Source organism: Salvelinus alpinus, chromosome 2 (genome assembly GCF_045679555.1).
Source record: "Salvelinus alpinus chromosome 2, SLU_Salpinus.1, whole genome shotgun sequence".
NCBI lineage: Eukaryota > Metazoa > Chordata > Actinopteri > Salmoniformes > Salmonidae > Salvelinus > Salvelinus alpinus.
In genome coordinates this window covers 118,627,616-118,654,272 of record NC_092087.1, presented here as the reverse complement: position 1 = coordinate 118,654,272, position 26,657 = coordinate 118,627,616, and the positions used below count along the sequence as shown (strand labels likewise).

Genomic DNA, 26,657 nt, shown 5'->3' with positions numbered 1-26,657 from the left:
GCTGGTGATAGAGTTCAACGAGCAGGTACACACACACACACACACACACACACACACCACACACACACACACACACACACACACACACACCACACACACACACACACACCACACACACACCACACACCACATTCACACACACAGTCTGGAGCTGGTGATAGAGTTCAACGAGCAGGTACACACACACAGCCTATTGAGTGTGTCTGTCTATCCTGCAGAATGCGGATAAGATCTTTGGTTCGAAGGTTCACACCCACACCCTCCTGTTCATCAACTCTACAGTCCAGGAGCAGAAGAACCTTCTAGCTGAATACAGCACTGCGGCCAAGGACTTCAAGGGCAAGGTATTATACTATACACAACTATATAAACACTACTACTATACTATATATATAATGGATGGGTCTAATCCTGAATGGGCAAGGTATTATACTATACACAACTATATAAACACTACTACTATACTATATATATAATGGATGGGTCTAATCCTGAATGGGCAAGGTATTATACTATACACAACAATATAAACACTACTACTATACTATATATATATAATGGATGGGTCTAATCCTGAATGGGCAAGGTATTATACTATACACAACTATATAAACACTACTACTATACTATATATATAATGGATGGGTCTAATCCTGAATGGGCAAGGTATTATACTATACACAACTATATAAACACTACTACTATACTATATATATAATGGATGGGTCTAATCCTGAATGGGCAAGGTATTATACTATACACAACTATATAAACACTACTACTATACTATTTATATAATGGATGGGTCTAATCCTGAATGGGCAAGGTATTATACTATACACAACTATATAAATACTACTACTATACTATATATATAATGGATGGGTCTAATCCTGAATGGGCAAGGTATTATACTATACACAACTATATAAACACTACTACTATACTATATATAGAATGGATGGGTCTAATCCTGAATGGGCAAGGTATTATACTATACACAACTATATAAACACTACTACTATACTATATATATAATGGATGGGTCTAATCCTGAATGGGCAAGGTATTATACTATACACAACTATATAAACACTACTACTATACTATTTATATAATGGATGGGTCTAATCCTGAATGGGCAAGGTATTATACTATACACAACTATATAAACACTACTACTATACTATATATATAATGGATGGGTCTAATCCTGAATGGGCAAGGTATTATACTATACACAACTATATAAACACTACTACTATACTATATATATAATGGATGGGTCTAATCCTGAATGGACAAGGTATTATACTATACACAACTATATAAACACTACTACTATACTATATATATAATGGATGGGTCTAATCCTGAATGGACAAGGTATTATACTATACACAACTATATAAACACTACTACTATACTATATATATAATGGATGGGTCTAATCCTGAATGGGCAAGCTATTATACATTTACATTTACATTTAAGTCATTTAGCAGACGCTCTTATCCAGAGCGACTTACAAATTGGTGCATTCACCTTATGATATCCAGTGGAACAACCACTTTACAATAGTGCATCTAACTCTTTTAAGGGGGGGGGGTTAGAAGGATTACTTTATCCTATCCTAGGTATTCCTTAAAGAGGTGGGGTTTCAGGTGTTTCCGGAAGGTGGTGATTGACTCCGCTGACCTGGCGTCGTGAGGGAGTTTGTTCCACCATTGGGGTGCCAGAGCAGCGAACAGTTTTGACTGGGCTGAGCGGGAACTGTACTTCCTCAGAGGTAGGGAGGCGAGCAGGCCAGAGGTGGATGAACGCAGTGCCCTTGTTTGGGTGTAGGGCCTGATCAGAGCCTGAAGGTACGGAGGTGCCGTTCCCCTCACAGCTCCGTAGGCAAGCACCATGGTCTTGTAACGGATGCGAGCTTCAACTGGAAGCCAGTGGAGAGAGCGGAGGAGCGGGGTGACGTGAGAGAACTTGGGAAAGTTGAACACCAGACGGGCTGCGGCGTTCTGGATGAGTTGTAGGGGTTTAATGGCACAGGCAGGGAGCCCAGCCAACAGCGAGTTGCAGTAATCCAGACGGGAGATGACAAGTGCCTGGATTAGGACCTGCGCCGCTTCCTGCGTGAGGCAGGGTCGTACTCTGCGAATGTTGTAGAGCATGAACCTACAGGAACGGGTCACCGCCTTGATGTTAGTTGAGAACGACAGGGTGTTGTCCAGGATCACGCCAAGGTTCTTAGCACTCTGGGAGGAGGACACAATGGAGTTGTCAACCGTGATGGCGAGATCATGGAACGGGCAGTCCTTCCCCGGGAGGAAGAGCAGCTCCGTCTTGCCGAGGTTCAGCTTGAGGTGGTGATCCGTCATCCACACTGATATGTCTGCCAGACATGCAGAGATGCGATTCACCACCTGGTTATCAGAGGGGGGAAAGGAGAAGATTAATTGTGTGTCGTCTGCATAGCAATGATAGGAGAGACCATGTGAGGATATGACAGAGCCAAGTGACTTGGTGTATAGCGAGAATAGGAGAGGGCCTAGAACAGAGCCCTGGGGGACACCAGTGGTGAGAGCACGTGGTGCGGAGACAGATTCTCGCCACGCCACCTGGTAGGAGCGACCTGTCAGGTAGGACGCAATCCAAGCGTGGGCCGCGCCGGAGATGCCCAGCTCGGAGAGGGTGGAGAGGAGGATCTGATGGTTCACAGTATCAAAGGCAGCCGATAGGTCTAGAAGGATGAGAGCAGAGGAGAGAGAGTTAGCTTTAGCAGTGCGGAGCGCCTCCGTGACACAGAGAAGAGCAGTCTCAGTTGAATGACTAGTCTTGAAACCTGACTGATTTGGATCAAGAAGGTCATTCTGAGAGAGATAGCAGGAGAGCTGGCCAAGGACGGCACGTTCAAGAGTTTTGGAGAGAAAAGAAAGAAGGGATACTGGTCTGTAGTTGTTGACATCGGAGGGATCGAGTGTAGGTTTTTTCAGAAGGGGTGCAACTCTCGCTCTCTTGAAGACGGAAGGGACGTAGCCAGCGGTCAAGGATGAGTTGATGAGCGAGGTGAGGTAAGGGAGAAGGTCTCCGGAAATGGTCTGGAGAAGAGAGGAGGGGATAGGGTCAAGCGGGCAGGTTGTTGGGCGGCCGGCCGTCACAAGACGCGAGATTTCATCTGGAGAGAGAGGGGAGAAAGAGGTCAAAGCACAGGGTAGGGCAGTGTGAGCAGAACCAGCGGTGTCGTTTGACTTAGCAAACGAGGATCGGATGTCGTCGACCTTCTTTTCAAAATGGTTGACGAAGTCATCAGCAGAGAGGGAGGAGGGGGGAGGAGGGGGAGGAGGATTCAGGAGGGAGGAGAAGGTGGCAAAGAGCTTCCTAGGGTTAGAGGCAGATGCTTGGAATTTAGAGTGGTAGAAATTGGCTTTAGCAGCAGAGACAGAAGAGGAGAATGTAGAGAGGAGGGAGTGAAAGGATGCCAGGTCCGCAGGGAGGCGAGTTTTCCTCGATTTCCGCTCGGCTGCCCGGAGCCCTGTTCTGTGAGCTCGCAATGATACTATACACAACTATGATATTATACTATACACAACTATATAAACACTACTACTATACTATTTATATAATGGATGGGTCTAATCCTGAATGGGCAAGGTATTATACTATACACAACTATATAAACACTACTACTATACTATATATATAATGGATGGGTCTAATCCTGAATGGGCAAGGTATTATACTATACACAACTATATAAACACTACTACTATACTATATATATAATGGATGGGTCTAATCCTGAATGGGCAAGGTATTATACTATACACAACAATATAAACACTACTACTATACTATATATATATAATGGATGGGTCTAATCCTGAATGGGCAAGGTATTATACTATACACAACTATATAAACACTACTACTATACTATATATATAATGGATGGGTCTAATCCTGAATGGGCAAGGTATTATACTATACACAACTATATAAACACTACTACTATACTATATATATAATGGATGGGTCTAATCCTGAATGGGCAAGGTATTATACTATACACAACTATATAAACACTACTACTATACTATTTATATAATGGATGGGTCTAATCCTGAATGGGCAAGGTATTATACTATACACAACTATATAAATACTACTACTATACTATATATATAATGGATGGGTCTAATCCTGAATGGGCAAGGTATTATACTATACACAACTATATAAATACTACTACTATACTATATATATAATGGATGGGTCTAATCCTGAATGGGCAAGGTATTATACTATACACAACTATATAAACACTACTACTATACTATATATATAATGGATGGGTCTAATCCTGAATGGGCAAGGTATTATACTATACACAACTATATAAACACTACTACTATACTATTTATATAATGGATGGGTCTAATCCTGAATGGGCAAGGTATTATACTATACACAACTATATAAACACTACTACTATACTATATATATAATGGATGGGTCTAATCCTGAATGGGCAAGGTATTATACTATACACAACTATATAAACACTACTACTATACTATATATATAATGGATGGGTCTAATCCTGAATGGACAAGGTATTATACTATACACAACTATATAAACACTACTACTATACTATATATATAATGGATGGGTCTAATCCTGAATGGACAAGGTATTATACTATACACAACTATATAAACACTACTACTATACTATATATATAATGGATGGGTCTAATCCTGAATGGGCAAGCTATTATACATTTACATTTACATTTAAGTCATTTAGCAGACGCTCTTATCCAGAGCGACTTACAAATTGGTGCATTCACCTTATGATATCCAGTGGAACAACCACTTTACAATAGTGCATCTAACTCTTTTAAGGGGGGGGGGTTAGAAGGATTACTTTATCCTATCCTAGGTATTCCTTAAAGAGGTGGGGTTTCAGGTGTTTCCGGAAGGTGGTGATTGACTCCGCTGACCTGGCGTCGTGAGGGAGTTTGTTCCACCATTGGGGTGCCAGAGCAGCGAACAGTTTTGACTGGGCTGAGCGGGAACTGTACTTCCTCAGAGGTAGGGAGGCGAGCAGGCCAGAGGTGGATGAACGCAGTGCCCTTGTTTGGGTGTAGGGCCTGATCAGAGCCTGAAGGTACGGAGGTGCCGTTCCCCTCACAGCTCCGTAGGCAAGCACCATGGTCTTGTAACGGATGCGAGCTTCAACTGGAAGCCAGTGGAGAGAGCGGAGGAGCGGGGTGACGTGAGAGAACTTGGGAAAGTTGAACACCAGACGGGCTGCGGCGTTCTGGATGAGTTGTAGGGGTTTAATGGCACAGGCAGGGAGCCCAGCCAACAGCGAGTTGCAGTAATCCAGACGGGAGATGACAAGTGCCTGGATTAGGACCTGCGCCGCTTCCTGCGTGAGGCAGGGTCGTACTCTGCGAATGTTGTAGAGCATGAACCTACAGGAACGGGTCACCGCCTTGATGTTAGTTGAGAACGACAGGGTGTTGTCCAGGATCACGCCAAGGTTCTTAGCACTCTGGGAGGAGGACACAATGGAGTTGTCAACCGTGATGGCGAGATCATGGAACGGGCAGTCCTTCCCCGGGAGGAAGAGCAGCTCCGTCTTGCCGAGGTTCAGCTTGAGGTGGTGATCCGTCATCCACACTGATATGTCTGCCAGACATGCAGAGATGCGATTCACCACCTGGTTATCAGAGGGGGGAAAGGAGAAGATTAATTGTGTGTCGTCTGCATAGCAATGATAGGAGAGACCATGTGAGGATATGACAGAGCCAAGTGACTTGGTGTATAGCGAGAATAGGAGAGGGCCTAGAACAGAGCCCTGGGGGACACCAGTGGTGAGAGCACGTGGTGCGGAGACAGATTCTCGCCACGCCACCTGGTAGGAGCGACCTGTCAGGTAGGACGCAATCCAAGCGTGGGCCGCGCCGGAGATGCCCAGCTCGGAGAGGGTGGAGAGGAGGATCTGATGGTTCACAGTATCAAAGGCAGCCGATAGGTCTAGAAGGATGAGAGCAGAGGAGAGAGAGTTAGCTTTAGCAGTGCGGAGCGCCTCCGTGACACAGAGAAGAGCAGTCTCAGTTGAATGACTAGTCTTGAAACCTGACTGATTTGGATCAAGAAGGTCATTCTGAGAGAGATAGCAGGAGAGCTGGCCAAGGACGGCACGTTCAAGAGTTTTGGAGAGAAAAGAAAGAAGGGATACTGGTCTGTAGTTGTTGACATCGGAGGGATCGAGTGTAGGTTTTTTCAGAAGGGGTGCAACTCTCGCTCTCTTGAAGACGGAAGGGACGTAGCCAGCGGTCAAGGATGAGTTGATGAGCGAGGTGAGGTAAGGGAGAAGGTCTCCGGAAATGGTCTGGAGAAGAGAGGAGGGGATAGGGTCAAGCGGGCAGGTTGTTGGGCGGCCGGCCGTCACAAGACGCGAGATTTCATCTGGAGAGAGAGGGGAGAAAGAGGTCAAAGCACAGGGTAGGGCAGTGTGAGCAGAACCAGCGGTGTCGTTTGACTTAGCAAACGAGGATCGGATGTCGTCGACCTTCTTTTCAAAATGGTTGACGAAGTCATCAGCAGAGAGGGAGGAGGGGGGAGGAGGGGGAGGAGGATTCAGGAGGGAGGAGAAGGTGGCAAAGAGCTTCCTAGGGTTAGAGGCAGATGCTTGGAATTTAGAGTGGTAGAAATTGGCTTTAGCAGCAGAGACAGAAGAGGAGAATGTAGAGAGGAGGGAGTGAAAGGATGCCAGGTCCGCAGGGAGGCGAGTTTTCCTCGATTTCCGCTCGGCTGCCCGGAGCCCTGTTCTGTGAGCTCGCAATGATACTATACACAACTATGATATTATACTATACACAACTATATAAACACTACTACTATACTATTTATATAATGGATGGGTCTAATCCTGAATGGGCAAGGTATTATACTATACACAACTATATAAACACTACTACTATACTATTTATATAATGGATGGGTCTAATCCTGAATGGGCAAGGTATTATACTATACACAACTATATAAACACTACTACTATACTATTTATATAATGGATGGGTCTAATCCTGAATGGGCAAGGTATTATACTATACACAACTATATAAACACTACTACTATACTATATATATAATGGATGGGTCTAATCCTGAATGGGCAAGGTATTATACTATACACAACTATATAAACACTACTACTATACTATATATATAATGGATGGGTCTCTTCCTGAATGGGCAAGGTATTATACTATACACAACTATATAAACACTACTACTATACTATATATATAATGGATGGGTCTAATCCTGAATGGGCAAGGTATTATACTATACACAACTATATAAACACTACTACTATACTATATATATAATGGATGGGTGTAATCCTGAATGGGCAAGGTATTATACTATACACAACTATATAAACACTACTACTATACTATATATATAATGGATGGGTCTAATCCTGAATGGGCAAGGTATTATACTATACACAACTATATAAACACTACTACTATACTATATATATAATGGATGGGTCTAATCCCGAATGGGCAAGGTATTATACTATACACAACTATATAAACACTACTACTATACTATATATATAATGGATGGGTCTAATCCTGAATGGGCAAGGTATTATACTATACACAACTATATAAACACTACTACTATACTATATATATAATGGATGGGTCTAATCCTGAATGGGCAAGGTATTATACTATACACAACTATATAAACACTACTACTATACTATATATATAATGGATGGGTCTAATCCTGAATCGGCAAGGTATTATACTATACACAACAATATAAACACTACTACTATACTATTTATATAATGGATGGGTCTAATCCTGAATGGGCAAGGTATTATACTATACACAACTATATAAACACTACTACTATACTATATATATAATGGATGGGTCTAATCCTGAATGGACAAGGTATTATACTATACACAACTATATAAATACTACTACTATACTATATATATAATGGATGGGTCTAATCCTGAATGGGCAAGGTATTATACTATACACAACTATATAAACACTACTACTATACTATATATATAATGGATGGGTCTAATCCTGAATGGGCAAGGTATTATACTATACACAACTATATAAACACTACTACTATACTATTTATATAATGGATGGGTGTAATCCTGAATGCTGATTGGTTAAAACCGGATTCCAGCCAATGTCTATTCCACAAGTTACCACCGGCTGTATCTGTGATGTTGAAATGCCTGATTTTAACCAATCAGCATTCAGGATTAGACTAATGCCTATTTACTCTGTTCCATCTGCCTGCCCAATCCACTGTCTCATCAGCCCACACTTTATAACACTATAAAAAGCATCTAGACATTATCTCACATTACCATTATCATATGCTGTCTGTCACTTTATAACACTATAAAAAGCATCTAGACATTATCGTTTCTTTCAGACTATCATTATCATATGCTGTCTGTCTCTCATTTGCAAAGTTGTTTCAATATTCAAATTCGATCTCCAACTGTCCCATGGTAATGACCGTGTTGGGAGTCGGGATGAGACAGACAGACAGGTAACGTTTCTCAGTCTATTCAAACTGTCCAACTGTCCCATGGTAATGACCGTGTTGAGAGTCGGGACGAGACAGACAGGCAGGTAACGTTTCTCAGCCTATTCAAACTGTCCAACTGTCCCATGGTAATGACCGTGTTGAGAGTCGGGACGAGACAGACAGGCAGGTAACGTTTCTCAGCCTATTCAAACTGTCCAACTGTCCCATGGTAATGACCGTGTTGGGAGTCGGGACGAGACAGACAGACAGGTAACGTTTCTCAGCCTATTCAAACTGTCCAACTGTCCCATGGTAATGACCGTGTTGAGAGTCGGGACGAGACAGACAGGCAGGTAACGTTTCTCAGCCTATTCAAACTGTCCAACTGTCCCATGGTAATGACCGTGTTGGGAGTCGGGACGAGACAGACAGGCAGGTAACGTTTCTCAGCCTATTCAAACTGTCCAACTGTCCCATGGTAATGACCGTGTTGAGAGTCGGGACGAGACAGACAGACAGGTAACGTTTCTCAGCCTATTCAAACTGTCCAACTGTCCCATGGTAATGACCGTGTTGAGAGTCGGGACGAGACAGACAGACAGGTAACATTTCTCAGCCTATTCAAACTGTCCAACTGTCCCATGGTAATGACCGTGTTGGGAGTCGGGACGAGACAGACAGCCAGGTAACGTTTCTCAGCCTATTCAAACTGTCCAACTGTCCCATGGTAATGACCGTGTTGGGAGTCGGGACGAGACAGACAGGCAGCTAACGTTTCTCAGCCTATTCAAACTGTCCAACTGTCCCATGGTAATGACCGTGTTGAGAGTCGGGACGAGACAGACAGGCAGGTAACATTTCTCAGCCTATTCAAACTGTCCAACTGTCCCATGGTAATGACCGTGTTGAGAGGACGAGACAGACAGGCAGGTAACATTTCTCAGCCTATTCAAACTGTCCAACTGTCCCATGGTAATGACCGTGTTGGGAGTCGGGACGAGACAGACAGGCAGGTAACGTTTCTCAGCCTATTCAAACTGTCCAACTGTCCCATGGTAATGACCGTGTTGAGAGTCGGGACGAGACAGACAGACAGGCAACGTTTCTCAGCCTATTCAAACTGTCCAACTGTCCCATGGTAATGACCGTGTTGAGAGTCGGGACGAGACAGACAGGCAGGTAACATTTCTCAGCCTATTTCAAACTGTCCAACTGTCCCATGGTAATGACCGTGTTGGGAGTCGGGACGAGACAGACAGGCAGGTAACGTTTCTCAGCCTATTCAAACTGTCCAACTGTCCCATGGTAATGACCGTGTTGAGAGGACGAGACAGACAGGCAGGTAACGTTTCTCAGCCTATTCAAACTGTCCAACTGTCCCATGGTAATGACCGTGTTGAGAGGACGAGACAGACAGGCAGGTAACGTTTCTCAGCCTATTCAAACTGTCCAACTGTCCCATGGTAATGACCGTGTTGAGAGTCGGGACGAGACAGGCAGGTAACGTTTCTCAGCCTATTCAAACTGTCCAACTGTCCCACGGTAATGACCGTGTTGGGAGTCGGGACGAGACAGACAGGCAGGTAACGTTTCTCAGCCTATTCAAACTGTCCAACTGTCCCATGGTAATGACCGTGTTGGGAGTCGGGATGAGACAGACAGACAGGTAACGTTTCTCAGCCTATTCAAACTGTCCAACTGTCCCATGGTAATGACCGTGTTGGGAGTCGGGACGAGACAGACAGGCAGGTAAAGTTTCTCAGCCGACATCATGACTCAGCATCATGTTTAATATATTACTTTTAAAGAGCGACCAGGTATCCTCGACTGACAGGATGAGGTCAATATCCTTCCAGGATACCCCGGCCAGGTCGATTAGAAAGGCCTGCTCGCTGAAGTGTTTCAGGGAGCGTTTGACAGTGATGAGTGGAGGTCGTTTGACCGCTGACCATTACGGACGCAGGCAATGAGGCAGTGATCGCTGAGATCCTGGTTGAAGACAGCAGAGGTGTATTTGAAGGGCAGGTTGGTCAGGATGATATCTATGAGGGTGCCTGTGTTTACGGATTTGGGGTTGTACCTGGTAGGTTCATTGATAATTTGTGTGAGATTGAGGTCATTAAACTTAGATTGTAGGATCGCCGGGGTGTTAAGCATGTCCCAGTTTAGGTCACCTAACAGTATGAACTCTGAAGATAGATGGGGGGCAATCAATTCACATATGGTGTCCAGGGCACAGCTGGGGGCTGAGGGGGTCTATAACAAGCGGCAACGGTGAGAGACTTGTTTCTGGAAAGGTGGATTTTTAAAAGGAGAAGCTCAAATTGTTTGGGCACAGACCTGGATAGTAAGACAGAACTCTGCAGGCTATCTCTGCAGTAGATTGCAACTCCGCCCCGTTTGGCAGTTCTATCTTGTCGGAAAATGTTGTAGTTAAGGATGGAAATTTCAGGGTTTTTGGTGGTCTTCCTAAGCCAGGATTCAGACACGGCTAAGACATCCGGGTTGGCAGAGTGTGCTAAAGCAGTGAGTAAAACAAACTTAGGGAGGAGGCTTCTGATGCTTTTACGGTTACAGAAGTCAACAAATGAGAGCGCCTGGGGAATGGGAGTGGTGTTGGGGGCTGCAGGTCCTGGGTTAACCTCTACATCACCAGAGGAACAGTGGAGGAGTAGGATAAGGGTACGGTTAAAGGCTATAAGAACCTGTCGTCTTGTGCGTTCAGAACAGAGAGTAAAAGGAGCAGGTTTTTGGGCAAGGTAGAATAGATTCAAGGCATAATGTACAGACAAAGGTATGGTAGGATGTGAATACAGTTGAGATAAACCTATGCATTGAGTGACGATGAGAGAGATATTGTCTCTAGAAACATCATTTAAACCAGGTGAGGTCACCGCATGTGAGGGAGGTGGAACCAAAGGGTTAACTAAGGCGTATTGAGCAGGGCTAAAGGCTCTACAGTGAAATAAGGCAATAATTACTAACCAAAACAGCGATAGACAAGGCATATTGACATTAGGGAGAGGCATGCGTAGTCGGGTGATCATAGGGGTCCAGTGAGTGGCTTGGCGGGCCGGAGACACGGCGATTCAGGCAACTATTGGGCCGCGGCTAGAAAGCTAGCAGAAGGGCCTTTGAGGGACGTTGCGACGGAAGAAGTCAGTTCCAGCCCCCTCGTGCTGTTGCATCGCCCGACCAGTTGTTGTAGATTAGCAGGGCTCCGTGTGGTAAAAGGGTCGAGGCCAATTGGCAAAATAGGTATAGTGGCCAGAGAATTTCTCCGATGGGTCTCTTAATATGCTAACAGACAGCTAGCGGGCCGCGGCTAGCAGGCTTGCAGATGGGCATTCAGGGGACATTGCGACGGAGGAGCCAGTTTAAAAAAAACCCTCGGGCGACAACGTCGGTAGTCCAGTCGTGATGGGTCGGCGGGGGTCCAGGCAAATTGGCAAAATAGGTATTTTAGCCTAAGGAGTGGCTGATGGACCTCTTCGGGTAGCCGGGAGATGGGCCTAGCAAAGGCTAGCTCCAGGCTAATTGGTTCTTGCAAATTCGATCTCCAACTGTCCCATGGTAATGACCGTGTTGGGAGTCGGGATGAGACAGACAGACAGGTAACGTTTCTCAGTCTATTCAAACTGTCCAACTGTCCCATGGTAATGACCGTGTTGGGAGTCGGGACGAGACAGACAGACAGGTAACGTTTCTCAGCCTATTCAAACTGTCCAACTGTCCCATGGTAATGACCGTGTTGAGAGTCGGGACGAGACAGACAGGCAGGTAACGTTTCTCAGCCTATTCAAACTGTCCAACTGTCCCATGGTAATGACCGTGTTGGGAGTCGGGACGAGACAGACAGGCAGGTAACGTTTCTCAGCCTATTCAAACTGTCCAACTGTCCCATGGTAATGACCGTGTTGAGAGTCGGGACGAGACAGACAGACAGGTAACGTTTCTCAGCCTATTCAAACTGTCCAACTGTCCCATGGTAATGACCGTGTTGAGAGTCGGGACGAGACAGACAGGCAGGTAACATTTCTCAGCCTATTCAAACTGTCCAACTGTCCCATGGTAATGACCGTGTTGGGAGTCGGGACGAGACAGACAGGCAGGTAACATTTCTCAGCCTATTCAAACTGTCCAACTGTCCCATGGTAATGACCGTGTTGGGAGTCGGGACGAGACAGACAGGCAGGTAACATTTCTCAGCCTATTCAAACTGTCCAACTGTCCCATGGTAATGACCGTGTTGAGAGTCGGGACGAGACAGACAGACAGGCAACGTTTCTCAGCCTATTCAAACTGTCCAACTGTCCCATGGTAATGACCGTGTTGAGAGTCGGGACGAGACAGACAGGCAGGTAACATTTCTCAGCCTATTTCAAACTGTCCAACTGTCCCATGGTAATGACCGTGTTGGGAGTCGGGACGAGACAGACAGGCAGGTAACGTTTCTCAGCCTATTCAAACTGTCCAACTGTCCCATGGTAATGACCGTGTTGAGAGGACGAGACAGACAGGCAGGTAACGTTTCTCAGCCTATTCAAACTGTCCAACTGTCCCATGGTAATGACCGTGTTGAGAGGACGAGACAGACAGGCAGGTAACGTTTCTCAGCCTATTCAAACTGTCCAACTGTCCCATGGTAATGACCGTGTTGGGAGTCGGGACGAGACAGACAGGCAGGTAAAGTTTCTTAGCCGACATCATGACTCAGCATCATGTTTAATATATTACTTTTAAAGAGCGACCAGGTATCCTCGACTGACAGGATGAGGTCAATATCCTTCCAGGATACCCCGGCCAGGTCGATTAGAAAGGCCTGCTCGCTGAAGTGTTTCAGGGAGCGTTTGACAGTGATGAGTGGAGGTCGTTTGACCGCTGACCATTACGGACGCAGGCAATGAGGCAGTGATCGCTGAGATCCTGGTTGAAGACAGCAGAGGTGTATTTGAAGGGCAGGTTGGTCAGGATGATATCTATGAGGGTGCCTGTGTTTACGGATTTGGGGTTGTACCTGGTAGGTTCATTGATAATTTGTTTGAGATTGAGGTCATTAAACTTAGATTGTAGGATCGCCGGGGTGTTAAGCATGTCCCAGTTTAGGTCACCTAACAGTATGAACTCTGAAGATAGATGGGGGGCAATCAATTCACATATGGTGTCCAGGGCACAGCTGGGGGCTGAGGGGGTCTATAACAAGCGGCAACGGTGAGAGACTTGTTTCTGGAAAGGTGGATTTTTAAAAGGAGAAGCTCAAATTGTTTGGGCACAGACCTGGATAGTAAGACAGAACTCTGCAGGCTATCTCTGCAGTAGATTGCAACTCCGCCCCGTTTGGCAGTTCTATCTTGTCGGAAAATGTTGTAGTTAAGGATGGAAATTTCAGGGTTTTTGGTGGTCTTCCTAAGCCAGGATTCAGACACGGCTAAGACATCCGGGTTGGCAGAGTGTGCTAAAGCAGTGAGTAAAACAAACTTAGGGAGGAGGCTTCTGATGCTTTTACGGTTACAGAAGTCAACAAATGAGAGCGCCTGGGGAATGGGAGTGGTGTTGGGGGCTGCAGGTCCTGGGTTAACCTCTACATCACCAGAGGAACAGTGGAGGAGTAGGATAAGGGTACGGTTAAAGGCTATAAGAACCTGTCGTCTTGTGCGTTCAGAACAGAGAGTAAAAGGAGCAGGTTTTTGGGCAAAGTAGAATAGATTCAAGGCATAATGTACAGACAAAGGTATGGTAGGATGTGAATACAGTTGAGATAAACCTATGCATTGAGTGACGATGAGAGAGATATTGTCTCTAGAAACATCATTTAAACCAGGTGAGGTCACCGCATGTGAGGGAGGTGGAACCAAAGGGTTAACTAAGGCGTATTGAGCAGGGCTAAAGGCTCTACAGTGAAATAAGGCAATAATTACTAACCAAAACAGCGATAGACAAGGCATATTGACATTAGGGAGAGGCGTGCGTAGTCGGGTGATCATAGGGGTCCAGTGAGTGGCTTGGCGGGCCGGAGACACGGCGATTCAGGCAACTATTGGGCCGCGGCTAGAAAGCTAGCAGAAGGGCCTTTGAGGGACGTTGCGACGGAAGAAGTCAGTTCCAGCCCCCTCGTGCTGTTGCATCGCCCGACCAGTTGTTGTAGATTAGCAGGGCTCCGTGTGGTAAAAGGGTCGAGGCCAATTGGCAAAATAGGTATAGTGGCCAGAGAATTTCTCCGATGGGTCTCTTAATATGCTAACAGACAGCTAGCGGGCCGCGGCTAGCAGGCTTGCAGATGGGCATTCAGGGGACATTGCGACGGAGGAGCCAGTTTAAAAAAAAACCTCGGGCGACAACGTCGGTAGTCCAGTCGTGATGGGTCGGCGGGGGTCCAGGCAAATTGGCAAAATAGGTATTTTAGCCTAAGGAGTGGCTGATGGACCTCTTCGGGTAGCCGGGAGATGGGCCTAGCAAAGGCTAGCTCCAGGCTAATTGGTTCTTGCTTCGGGACAGAGACTTTAGCCAGGAGTGGCCACTCGGACAGCAGCTAGCCAGGAGTGGCCACTCGGACAGCAGCTAGCTAGGAGTGGCCACTCGGACAGCAGCTAGCTAGGAGTGGCCACTCGGACAGCAGCTAGCCAGGAGTGGCCACTCGGACAGCAGCCAGCCAGGAGTGGCCACTCGGACAGCAGCTAGCCAGGAGTGGCCACTCGGACAGCAGCTAGCCAGGAGTGGCCACTCGGACAGCAGCTAGCCAGGAGTGGCCACTCGGACAGCAGCCAGCCAGGAGTGGCCACTCGGACAGCAGCCAGCCAGGAGTGGCCACTCCGACAGCAGCCAGCCAGGAGTGGCCACTCCGACAGCAGCCAGCCAGGAGTGGCCACTCCGACAGCAGCTAGCTGCGATGATCCAGGTGAAAAGGTTCAGAGCGGTAGGAATCCGGAGAAATGGAGAAAAAGAGGTCCGATTTGCTCTGGTTTGAGTCGTGCTGTGCAGACTGGCAGGAGTTGTCCGAGCTAAAGGTAGCTGATGACTGCTAGCAGTGGCTAGCTGACTACTAGCTAGTAGCTAGTTAGCTGGCTAGCTTCTGTTGGGGGTTCCGGTTCTGAAGTAAAGAAAATAGCAGATCCATACCACAGTGGGTGAGGTGGGTTGCAGGAGAGTATGTTGAAGTTGAGGTTAAGAAAAATATTTTTAAAATATATGCGAAGAAAAAATATATAAAAATATATATACACGATATCTACACGGGACATGACAAGACGAGGCCAAAAGACGTCTGACTTCTACGCCATCTTGGATCTTTGTAGTATACTACTACTACACACTACTATTTAAAGTATACTACTACTACACACTACTATATACAGTATTCTATTACTACACACTACTATATACAGTATACTACTACTACACACTACTATATACAGTATTCTATTACTATACACTACTATATACAGTATACTACTACTACTACACACTACTATATACAGTATTCTATTACTATACACTACTATATACAGTATACTACTACTACTATTTACAGTATACTACTAATACACACTACTATATGCAGTATACTACTACTACTACACACTACTATATACAGTATACTACTATTACACACTACTATAACGTACTACTATATACAGTATAATACTACCACTACACACTACCATATACAGTATACTACTACTACTATATACAGTATACTACCACTACACACTACTATATAAAGTATACTACTACTACTATATACAGTATACTACTACACACTAATATATACAGTATTCTATAACTATACACTAATATATACAGTATAGTACTACTACACACTACTATATACAGTATACTACTATTACACACTACTATAACATACTACTATATACAGTATACTACCACTACTATATACAGTATTCTATTACTACACACTACTATATACAGTATACTCCTACTACACACTACTATATACAGTATTCTATTAGTATGCAATACTATAGACAGTATACTACTACTACACACTTCTATATAAAGTATACTACTCTTACACACTACTATTTGAAGTATACTACCACTATACACTACTATACACAGAATATTACCACTAAAAACGACTATATACAGTATACTACTACACACTACTATATACAGTATACTACTACTACTGTATACAACTACTACACACTACTATATTCAGTATGCTACTACTACTATATACAGTACACTACTAATATATATACAGTATACTACTACTATACACTACTATATACAGTAAACTACTACTACTATATACAGTATACTACACCTATACACTACTATATACAGTACACTACTACTACTACTATATACAGTATACTACTACTACACACTATTATATACAGTATACTACTACTACTATCTACAGTATACTACTACTACTATATACAGTATACTACTACTACACACTATTATATACAGTATACTACTACTACTATCTACAGTATACTACTACTACTATATACAGTATACTACTACTATACACTACTATATACAGTAAACTACTACTACTACTATATACAATATACTACACCTACACACTACTATATGCACTATACTACTACTACACACTATTATATACAGTACACTACTGCTACTACTATATACAGTATACTACTACTACACACTACTATATACAGTATACTACTACTACTATCTACAGTATACTAATACTACTATATACAGTATACTACTACTACTATATACAGTATACTACTACTACTGCTATATACAGTATACTACTACTACTACTATATACAGTATACTACTACTACTACTATATACAGTATACTACTACTGCTATATACTGTATACTACTACTACTACTATATACAGTATACTACTACTACTACTATATACAGTATACTACTACTACTACTTTATACAGTATACTACTACTACTACTATATACAGTATACTACTACTACTACTATATACAGTATACTACTACTACTACTATATACAGTATACTACTACTATATACAGTATACTACTACTACTACTATATACAGTATACTACTACTACTACTATATACAGTATACTACTACTACTATTATATACAGTATACTACTACTACTACTATATACAGTATACTACTACTACTATATACAGTATACTACTACTACTATATACAGTATACTACTACTACTATATACACTATACTACTACTACTACTATATACAGTATACTACTACTACTATATACAGTATACTACTACTACTACTATATACAGTATACTACTACTACTATATACAGTATACTACTACTACTATATACAGTATACTACTACTACTACTATATACAGTATACTACTACTACTATATACAGTATACTACTACTACTACTATATACAGTATACTACTACTACTATATACAGTATACTACTACTACTATATACAGTATACTACTACTACTACTATATACAGTATACTACTACTACTACTACTACTATATACAGTATACTACTACTACTACTATATACAGTATACTACTACTACTACTATATACAGTATACTACTACTACTACTATATACAGTATACTACTACTACTATATACAGTATACTACTACTACTATATACAGTATACTACTACTACTATTATATACAGTATACTACTACTACTACTATATACAGTATACTACTACTACTATATACAGTATACTACTACTACTACTATATACAGTATACTACTACTACTACTATATACAGTATACTACTACTACTACTATATACAGTATACTACTACCATATACAGTATACTACTACTACTATATACAGTATACTACTACTACTATATACACTATACTACTACTACTACTATATACAGTATACTACTACTACTATATACAGTATACTACTACTACTACTATATACAGTATACTACTACTACTATATACAGTATACTACTACTACTATATACAGTATACTACTACTACTACTATATACAGTATACTACTACTACTACTATATACAGTATACTACTACTACTACTATATACAGTATACTACTACTACTACTATATACAGTATACTACTACTACTACTATATACAGTATACTACTACTACTATATACAGTATACTACTACTACTACTATATACAGTATACTACTACTACTACTACTACTATATACAGTATACTACTACTACTGCTATATACAGTATACTACTACTACTACTATATACAGTATACTACTACTACTACTATATACAGTATACTACTACTACTATATACAGTATACTACTACTATATACAGTATACTACTACTACTACTATATACAGTATACTACTACTACTACTATATACAGTATACTAATACTACTATATACAGTATACTACTATATACAGTATACTACTACTACTACTATATACAGTATACTACTACTACTGTACAGTACATTGTTCAGCAGCAGATTGTCATGGTTTTTCAAGGTTTTCCTTGGTATGGGCATTGACCAGTGTGTGTGTGTGTGTGTGTGTGTGTGTGTGTGTGTGTGTGTGTGTGTGTGTGTGTGTGTGTGTGTGTGTGTGTGTGTGTGTGTGTGTGTGTGTGTGTGTGTGTGTGTAGGTATTGTTCATCATTATAGATGTAACGGGACCAGTCAGTCATGTCCTGAAGTACTTCGGTCTTTCCGAGGGCGACGCCCCCGCTGTACGCATCATCAACACCGACACCACCAAGAAGTTCGCTCTGATTGGACAGATAACGGCCGCCGCGCTCCAAACGTTCTGTCAGGGAGTTCTGGACGGAACCGTGAAGGTAAACAACCAGCCAACCAATCACATCACTCCTACTACTAGACTTAGCCAATCACATCACTCCTACTACTAGACTTAGTTTAGAGTTCAGGATTAGTTTAGAGTTCAGGATTAGTTTAGAGGTCAGGATTAGGGTCTAACTGTTTGTTGTGGTTCCAGGCCCACTTTCTCAGTGAGGATGTACCTGAGGACTGGGATAAAGGGTCAGGGGTTAGAGGTTAGAGGTCAGGATTAGGGTCTAACTGTTTGTTGTGGTTCCAGGCCCACTTTCTCAGTGAGGATGTACCTGAGGACTGGGATAAAGGGTCAGGGGTTAGAGGTTAGAGGTCAGGATTAGGGTCTAACTGTTTGTTGTGGTTCCAGGCCCACTTTCTCAGTGAGGATGTACCTGAGGACTGGGATAAAGGGTCAGGGGTTAGAGGTTAGAGGTCAGGATTAGGGTCTAACTGTTTGTTGTGGTTCCAGGCCCACTTTCTCAGTGAGGATGTACCTGAGGACTGGGATAAAGGGTCAGGGGTTAGAGGTTAGAGGTCAGGATTAGGGTCTAACTGTTTGTTGTGGTTCCAGGCCCACTTTCTCAGTGAGGATGTACCTGAGGACTGGGATAAAGGGTCAGGGGTTAGAGGTCAGGATTAGGGTCTAACTGTTTGTTGTGGTTCCAGGCCCACTTTCTCAGTGAGGATGTACCTGAGGACTGGGATAAAGGGTCAGGGGTTAGAGGTTAGAGGTCAGGATTAGGGTCTAACTGTTTGTTGTGGTTCCAGGCCCACTTTCTCAGTGAGGATGTACCTGAGGACTGGGATAAAGGGTCAGGGGTTAGAGGTTAGAGGTCAGGATTAGGGTCTAACTGTTTGTTGTGGTTCCAGGCCCACTTTCTCAGTGAGGATGTACCTGAGGACTGGGATAAAGGGTCAGGGGTTAGAGGTTAGATGTTAGAGGTCAGGATTTGGGTCTAACTGTTTGTTGTGGTTCCAGGCCCACTTTCTCAGTGAGGATGTACCTGAGGACTGGGATAAAGGGTCAGGGGTTAGAGGTAGAGGTCAGGATTAGGGTCTAACTGTTTGTTGTGGTTCCAGGCCCACTTTCTCAGTGAGGATGTACCTGAGGACTGGGATAAAGGGTCAGGGGTTAGAGGTCAGGGGTTAGAGGTTAGAGGTTATGGGTTAGAGGACAGGGGTTAGAGTGTAGAGGTTAGAGTTGAACTGTGTGTTGTGGTTACAGTCTCACCTGCTGAGCGAGGAGGTACCTGAGGACTGGGATAAAGGACCCGTTAAAGTTCTGGTCGGGAAGAACTTTGAGGCTGTCGCCCTCGACAACAACAAGAACGTCTTCGTAGAGTTCTGTAAGTCAACTATTCCTACCCAGCTGTATCACTCATCAGCGGTTCAACGTCCAAGACGTGGTATAATACATCCTCTCTGTACTACAGGTCACTGCTCAAATAGACCAGCTGTGTCACTCATCAGCGGTTCAACGTCCAAGGCGTGGTATAATACATCCTCTCTGTACTACAGGTCACTGCTCAAATAGACCAGCTGTGTCACTCATCAGCGGTTCAACGTCCAAGGCGTGGTATAATGCATCCTCTCTGTACTACAGGTCACTGCTCAAACAAAGGAAACACCTGAGTAAATGAGGGGAAGTATACTGAAAGCAGATGCTTCCACACAGGTTCCTGAGTTCATTAAAACCTTTACTTCATACCCATCCCAGATCCGGGAGCATCCTCATCAAAAAAGCTGACTAGCATAGCCTAGCCTAACGGGACAGGGATATCATATAATATAATTTCATGAAATCACAAGTCCAATACAGCAAATGAAAGATAAACATCTTGTGAATCCAGCCATCATTTCCGATTTTTAAAATCTTTTACAGCGAAAACACAATATTAGCTAACCACAATAGCCAAACACACAATGGCATATTTTCACCATGTTTCCACCGCATAGGTAGCCTTCACAAAACCCACAAATAAAGATAAAATTAATCACTAACCTAGAACAACTTCATCAGATGACAGTCTTATAACATGTTATACAATACATTTATGTTTTGTTCGAAAATGTGCATATTTAGAGCTGCAAATCGTGGTCGAAAGATACACGGGTTCTTAATGCAACCGCTGTGTTAGATTTTTTAAAATAACTTTAGTACAACATACAGCATGCGTTATTGTGAGACAGTGCTCACCAACACGACGGAGAATAGGCATCAACATATTACACAGAAATACGAAATAACATCATAAATGTTGTCTTACTTTTGCTGAGCTTCCATCAGAATGTTGTACAAGGAGTCCTTGGTCCAGAATAAATCGTTGTTTGGTTTTAGAATGTCCGTTTCTTCTGTCGAATTAGCAACCTTGGCATTGTGGCGCGAACATTCCCATCATCTCTTGGCGCAAAGAACGGAAAATTCCAAAAGTCCCAATAAACGTTGAATAAACTGATAAAACTCGGTTGAAAAAACCTACTTTATGATGTTTTTATCAAATGTATCAAATAAAATCAGAGCCGGAGATATTCGCCGAGGTGAAGCTGATTGGCTGGTCGTGGTGACCCAACGCCTTATGAAGACACCATCTTGGTGTTTCCTCTATTTAGGCAGTCACCTGTCGCTAGTAGCTAGCTAAGTGTAAGTTGAGCTAGCTAGCTAACGTTAGCTAAATCTAGTGTGCCTGTGTGTAGATGCCCCATGGTGCGGTCACTGTAAGGAGCTGGCAGAGAAGTAACCCTAACTAGCTAGCTAACGTTAGCTAAATCTAGTGTGCCTGTGTGTAGATGCCCCATGGTGCGGTCACTGTAAGGAGCTGGCAGAGAAGTAACCCTAACTAGCTAGCTAACGTTAGCTAAATCTAGTGTGCCTGTGTGTAGATGCCCCATGGTGCGGTCACTGTAAGGAGCTGGCAGAGAAGTAACCCTAACTAGCTAGCTAACGTTAGCTAAATCTAGTGTGCCTGTGTGTAGATGCCCCATGGTGCGGTCACTGTAAGGAGCTGGCAGAGAAGTAACCCTAACTAGCTAGCTAACGTTAGCTAAATCTAGTGTGCCTGTGTGTAGATGCCCCATGGTGCGGTCACTGTAAGGAGCTGGCAGAGAAGTAACCCTAACTAGCTAGCTAACGTTAGCTAAATCTAGTGTGCCTGTGTGTAGATGCCCCATGGTGCGGTCACTGTAAGGAGCTGGCAGAGAAGTAACCCTAACTAGCTAGCTAACGTTAGCTAAATCTAGTGTGCCTGTGTGTAGATGCCCCATGGTGCGGTCACTGTAAGGAGCTGGCTCCAGTCTGGGAGAAGCTGGCAGAGAAGTACGCTGACCGGGATGACATCATCATTGCAAAGATTGATGCCACGACCAATGAGGTGGAGGGAGTGTCTGTGTCTGGTTTCCCTACATTACGATACTACCCTGCTGGAGAAGACAGCAAGGTACCCTTTCACCCCTAACCTCTGACCCTAACCTTAACCTCTGACCCTAAACAAATGAGGTGGAGGGAGTGTCTGTGTCTGGTTTCCCTACATTACGATACTACCCTGCTGGAGAAGACAGCAAGGTACCCTTTCACCCCTAACTTCTGACCCTAACCTTAACCTCTGACCCTGGAGGGAGTCACACACAATCTATCGGAAGGAGAGAAAGAATACACTGTCCCACCTCTATCACAAACTACACTGTCCCACCTCTATCACAAACTACACTGTCCCACCTCTATCACAAACTACACTGTCCCACCTCTATCACAAACTACACTGTCCCACCTCTATCACAAACTACACTGTCCCACCTCTATCACAAACTACACTGTCCCACCTCTATCACAAACTACACTGTCCCACCTCTATCACAAACTACACTGTCCCACCTCTATCACAAACTACACTGTCCCACCTCTATCACAAACTACACTGTCCCACCTCTATCACAAACTACACTGTCCCACCTCTATCACAAACTACACCGTCCCACCTCTATCACAAACTACACTGTCCCACCTCTATCACAAACTACACTGTCCCACCTCTATCACAAACTACACTGTCCCACCTCTATCACAAACTACACTGTCCCACCTCTATCACAAACTACACTGTCCCACCTCTATCACAAACTACACCGTCCCACCTCTATCACAAACTACACTGTCCCACCTCTATCACAAACTACACTGTCCCACCTCTATCACAAACTACACTGTCCCACCTCTATCACAAACTACACTGTCCCACCTCTATCACAAACTACACTGTCCCACCTCTATCACAAAATACACTGTCCCACCTCTATCACAAACTACACTGTCCCACCTCTATCACAAACTACACTGTCCCACCTCTATCACAAACTACACTGTCCCACCTCTATCACAAACTACACTGTCCCACCTCTATCACAAACTACACCGTCCCACCTCTATCACAAACTACACTGTCCCACCTCTATCACAAACTACACTGTCCCACCTCTATCACAAACTACACTGTCCCACCTCTATCACAAACTACACTGTCCCACCTCTATCACAAACTACACTGTCCCACCTCTATCACAAACTACACCGTCCCACCTCTATCACAAACTACACTGTGTGTGTGTGTGTGTGTGTGTGTGTGTGTGTGTGTGTGTGTGTGTGTGTGTGTGTGTGTGTGTGTGTGTGTGTGTGTGTGTGTGTGTGTGTGTGTGTGTGTGTGTGTGTGTGTGCGTGTGCGTGCTGGAGTCTGTCTACTACGGTCTTACAACCCAGCTAGCACATTCGGATCCTTTGACCTGAAGTTGTGTGAAAGTCGCTTGGTGTAACTCCAGCTTTAGAGAGCAATGAGGAAGAGATTTGAACAGTCAGGCGTCATGATAAAAACCAGTCACACCTGAAAGTCTGTCGACTATAAAATACACTCTAAGTCTTTCTCTGTGTGTGTGTGTAGGAGGTAGAATACAGCGGGACCAGAGACTTGGAGACGTTTGCTTTGTTCCTGGACAATGGAGGACAGCTTCCGAAGGCAGAAGAGGAGGAAGAGAGAGAAGAGGAGGAAGAGGATGATGATGATGAAGATGAAGAGGAGGTGAAGTTGAATTTACCTGACTAATTATGCAAACCCCTCCCACTCTAAGCTCTTTTGACCAATCCCCTGTCACTTTTAATACAAACCCCTCCCACTCTAGCTCTCTTGACCAATCCCTCCTCTCCTTCTGACAGGTCACTGATGAGTCATCGCCACCGCCAGCCAATGAGACGTCTAAAGACGAGCTGTAAAGTCAGAGGACCGAACCAATCAAGAGTAGTTTATTGGTTTCTATGGTTCCTCTTGGTTTAATAATAAAAGTGATTTGATTCTGAAGTCTGGAGTGGTGAGTCTTTATAGAGGAGAGGAGAAGAGAAGAGGAGACAAGGAGAGGAAACAAGGATAGACAACAAGGAGAGGAGATGACGAGAGGAAACAAGGATAGACAACATGGAGAGGAGATGACGAGAGGAAACCATTTTAGACTGTTGAGATGCACACAGAGATAGAGACACAGATAGCGAGAGAAACAGAGATCAAATAACATTGTATTTGTCACATGCGCCGAATACAACAGGTGTAGACCTTACCGTGAAATGTTTACTAACAAACCCTAAACCAACAATGCAGTTTTACGAAAATAGAGTTAAGAAAATATTTACTCGATAAACTAAAGTAAAACTAAATAAAAAGTAACACAATAAAATAACAATAACAAGGTTATATATACATGTACCGGTACAGAGTCAATGTGGGGATACAGGTTAGTCGAGGTCATTTGTACATGTAGGTAACGTGACTGTGCATAGATAATAAACAGAGTAGCAACAGTGTAAAAACAAAGGGGGAGGGGTGTAAATGCAAATATATGGGTGTCCATTTGATTAGATGTTCAGGAGTCTTATGGCTTGGGGGGGGTAGAAGCTGTTTAGAAGCCTGTTGGACCTAGACTTGGCGCTCCGGTACCGCTTGCTGTGCGATAGCAGAGAGAACTGTCTATGACTGGGGTAGCTGGAGTCTTTGACAATTTTTAGGGCCTTCCTCTGACACCGCCTGGTATAGAGGTCCTGGATGGCAAGAAGCTTGACCCCAGTGATGTACTGGGCCGTACACACTACCCTCTGTAGCGCCTTGCGGTCGGAGGCCGAGCAGTTGCCAACAAACCAAAACAAAGGCAAAGTCTTCTCATGCTTTATACAGGCTACAGGCTACAGGCTACAGGCTACAGGCTACAGGCTACAGGCTACAGGCTACAGGCTACAGGCTACAGGCTACAGTAACAGCATTTCCACACTAGTTGTAGTCTAAGTTTCTCTTAGAATAAAAACCTTAGTTTAACAACAGCTTCAGTCAGTAATACTGAAATCCTGAAATCCTAAACCACACATTACCTCTAACTCCCCCTAGTGGTGGTCTGAGGTAGTGATGCAGGGTACCGTATTAAACCACACATTACCTCTATCTCCCCCTAGTGGTGGTCTGAGGTAGTGATGCAGGGTACCGTACTAAACCACACATTACCTCTATCTCCCCCTAGTGGTGGTCTGAGGTAGTGATGCAGGGTACCGTACTAAACCACACATTACCTCTAACTCCCCCTAGTGGTGGTCTGAGGTAGTGATGCAGGGTACCGTACTAAACCACACATTACCTCTAACTCCCCCTAGTGGTGGTCTGAGGTAGTGATGCAGGGTACCGTACTAAACCACACATTACCTCTAACTCCCCCTAGTGGTGGTCTGACGTAGTGATGCAGGGTACCGTACTAAACCACACATTACCTCTAACTCCCCCTAGTGGTGGTCTGCCGAATGTATGACCATATTAGAGACAAATATTTCCCTCAGATTACAGATCCACAAAGAATTCAAAAACAACAAAAAAACAGAGAGAGAGACAGAAAGAGACAGAGAGAAAGAGAAAGAGAGAGAAAGAGCGAGAGAGAGAGAGAGAGAGAGAGAGAGACAGAGAGAGAGAGAGAGAGAGAAGGTGCTGTATGTTCCTCATTCCTCAATAGTGCAGTGTGTGTGTGTGTGTGTGTGTGTGTGTGTGTGTGTGTGTGTGTGTGTGTGTGTGTGTGTGTGTGTGTGTGTGTGTGTGTGTGTTCCTAATTCTTTAGTAAGACGTTGGTTCAGGCTGTGATGTCATCACCTCACTAACAATTTTCAGTCAGCGGAGCCTCTTCTAACAAGTAAGACTCTGTTACTACTACTACTACTACCCTTTATAACAGGTAAGACTCTGTTACTACTACTACTCTCTATAACAGGTT

At 43.8% G+C, this 26,657-nt stretch overlaps 1 protein-coding gene across 2 annotated transcripts in view; it reads left to right on the top strand.

Moving 5' to 3' along the window:
* pdia2 (protein disulfide isomerase family A, member 2) overlaps positions 1-24,721 on the top strand; it is a 32,882-nt gene extending 8,161 nt beyond the window's left edge. The window contains exons 5-11 of one of the 2 annotated variants that reach the window (XM_071390294.1): positions 1-25; positions 219-344; positions 19,196-19,387; positions 20,608-20,728; positions 22,635-22,816; positions 24,308-24,445; positions 24,580-24,721. The exon at positions 1-25 is cut by the window's left edge and continues 92 nt beyond it. In XM_071390294.1, the coding sequence (XP_071246395.1) occupies positions 1-25; positions 219-344; positions 19,196-19,387; positions 20,608-20,728; positions 22,635-22,816; positions 24,308-24,445; positions 24,580-24,636 (841 nt within the window). In that variant the 3' untranslated portion in view covers positions 24,637-24,721. Of the gene's footprint in view, positions 26-218; positions 345-19,195; positions 19,388-20,607; positions 20,729-22,634; positions 22,942-24,307; positions 24,446-24,579 lie in introns of those variants that run through there. The other variant, XR_011673615.1, reaches the window with a different exon arrangement.
* Positions 24,722-26,657: the final 1,936 nt, after the last annotated feature.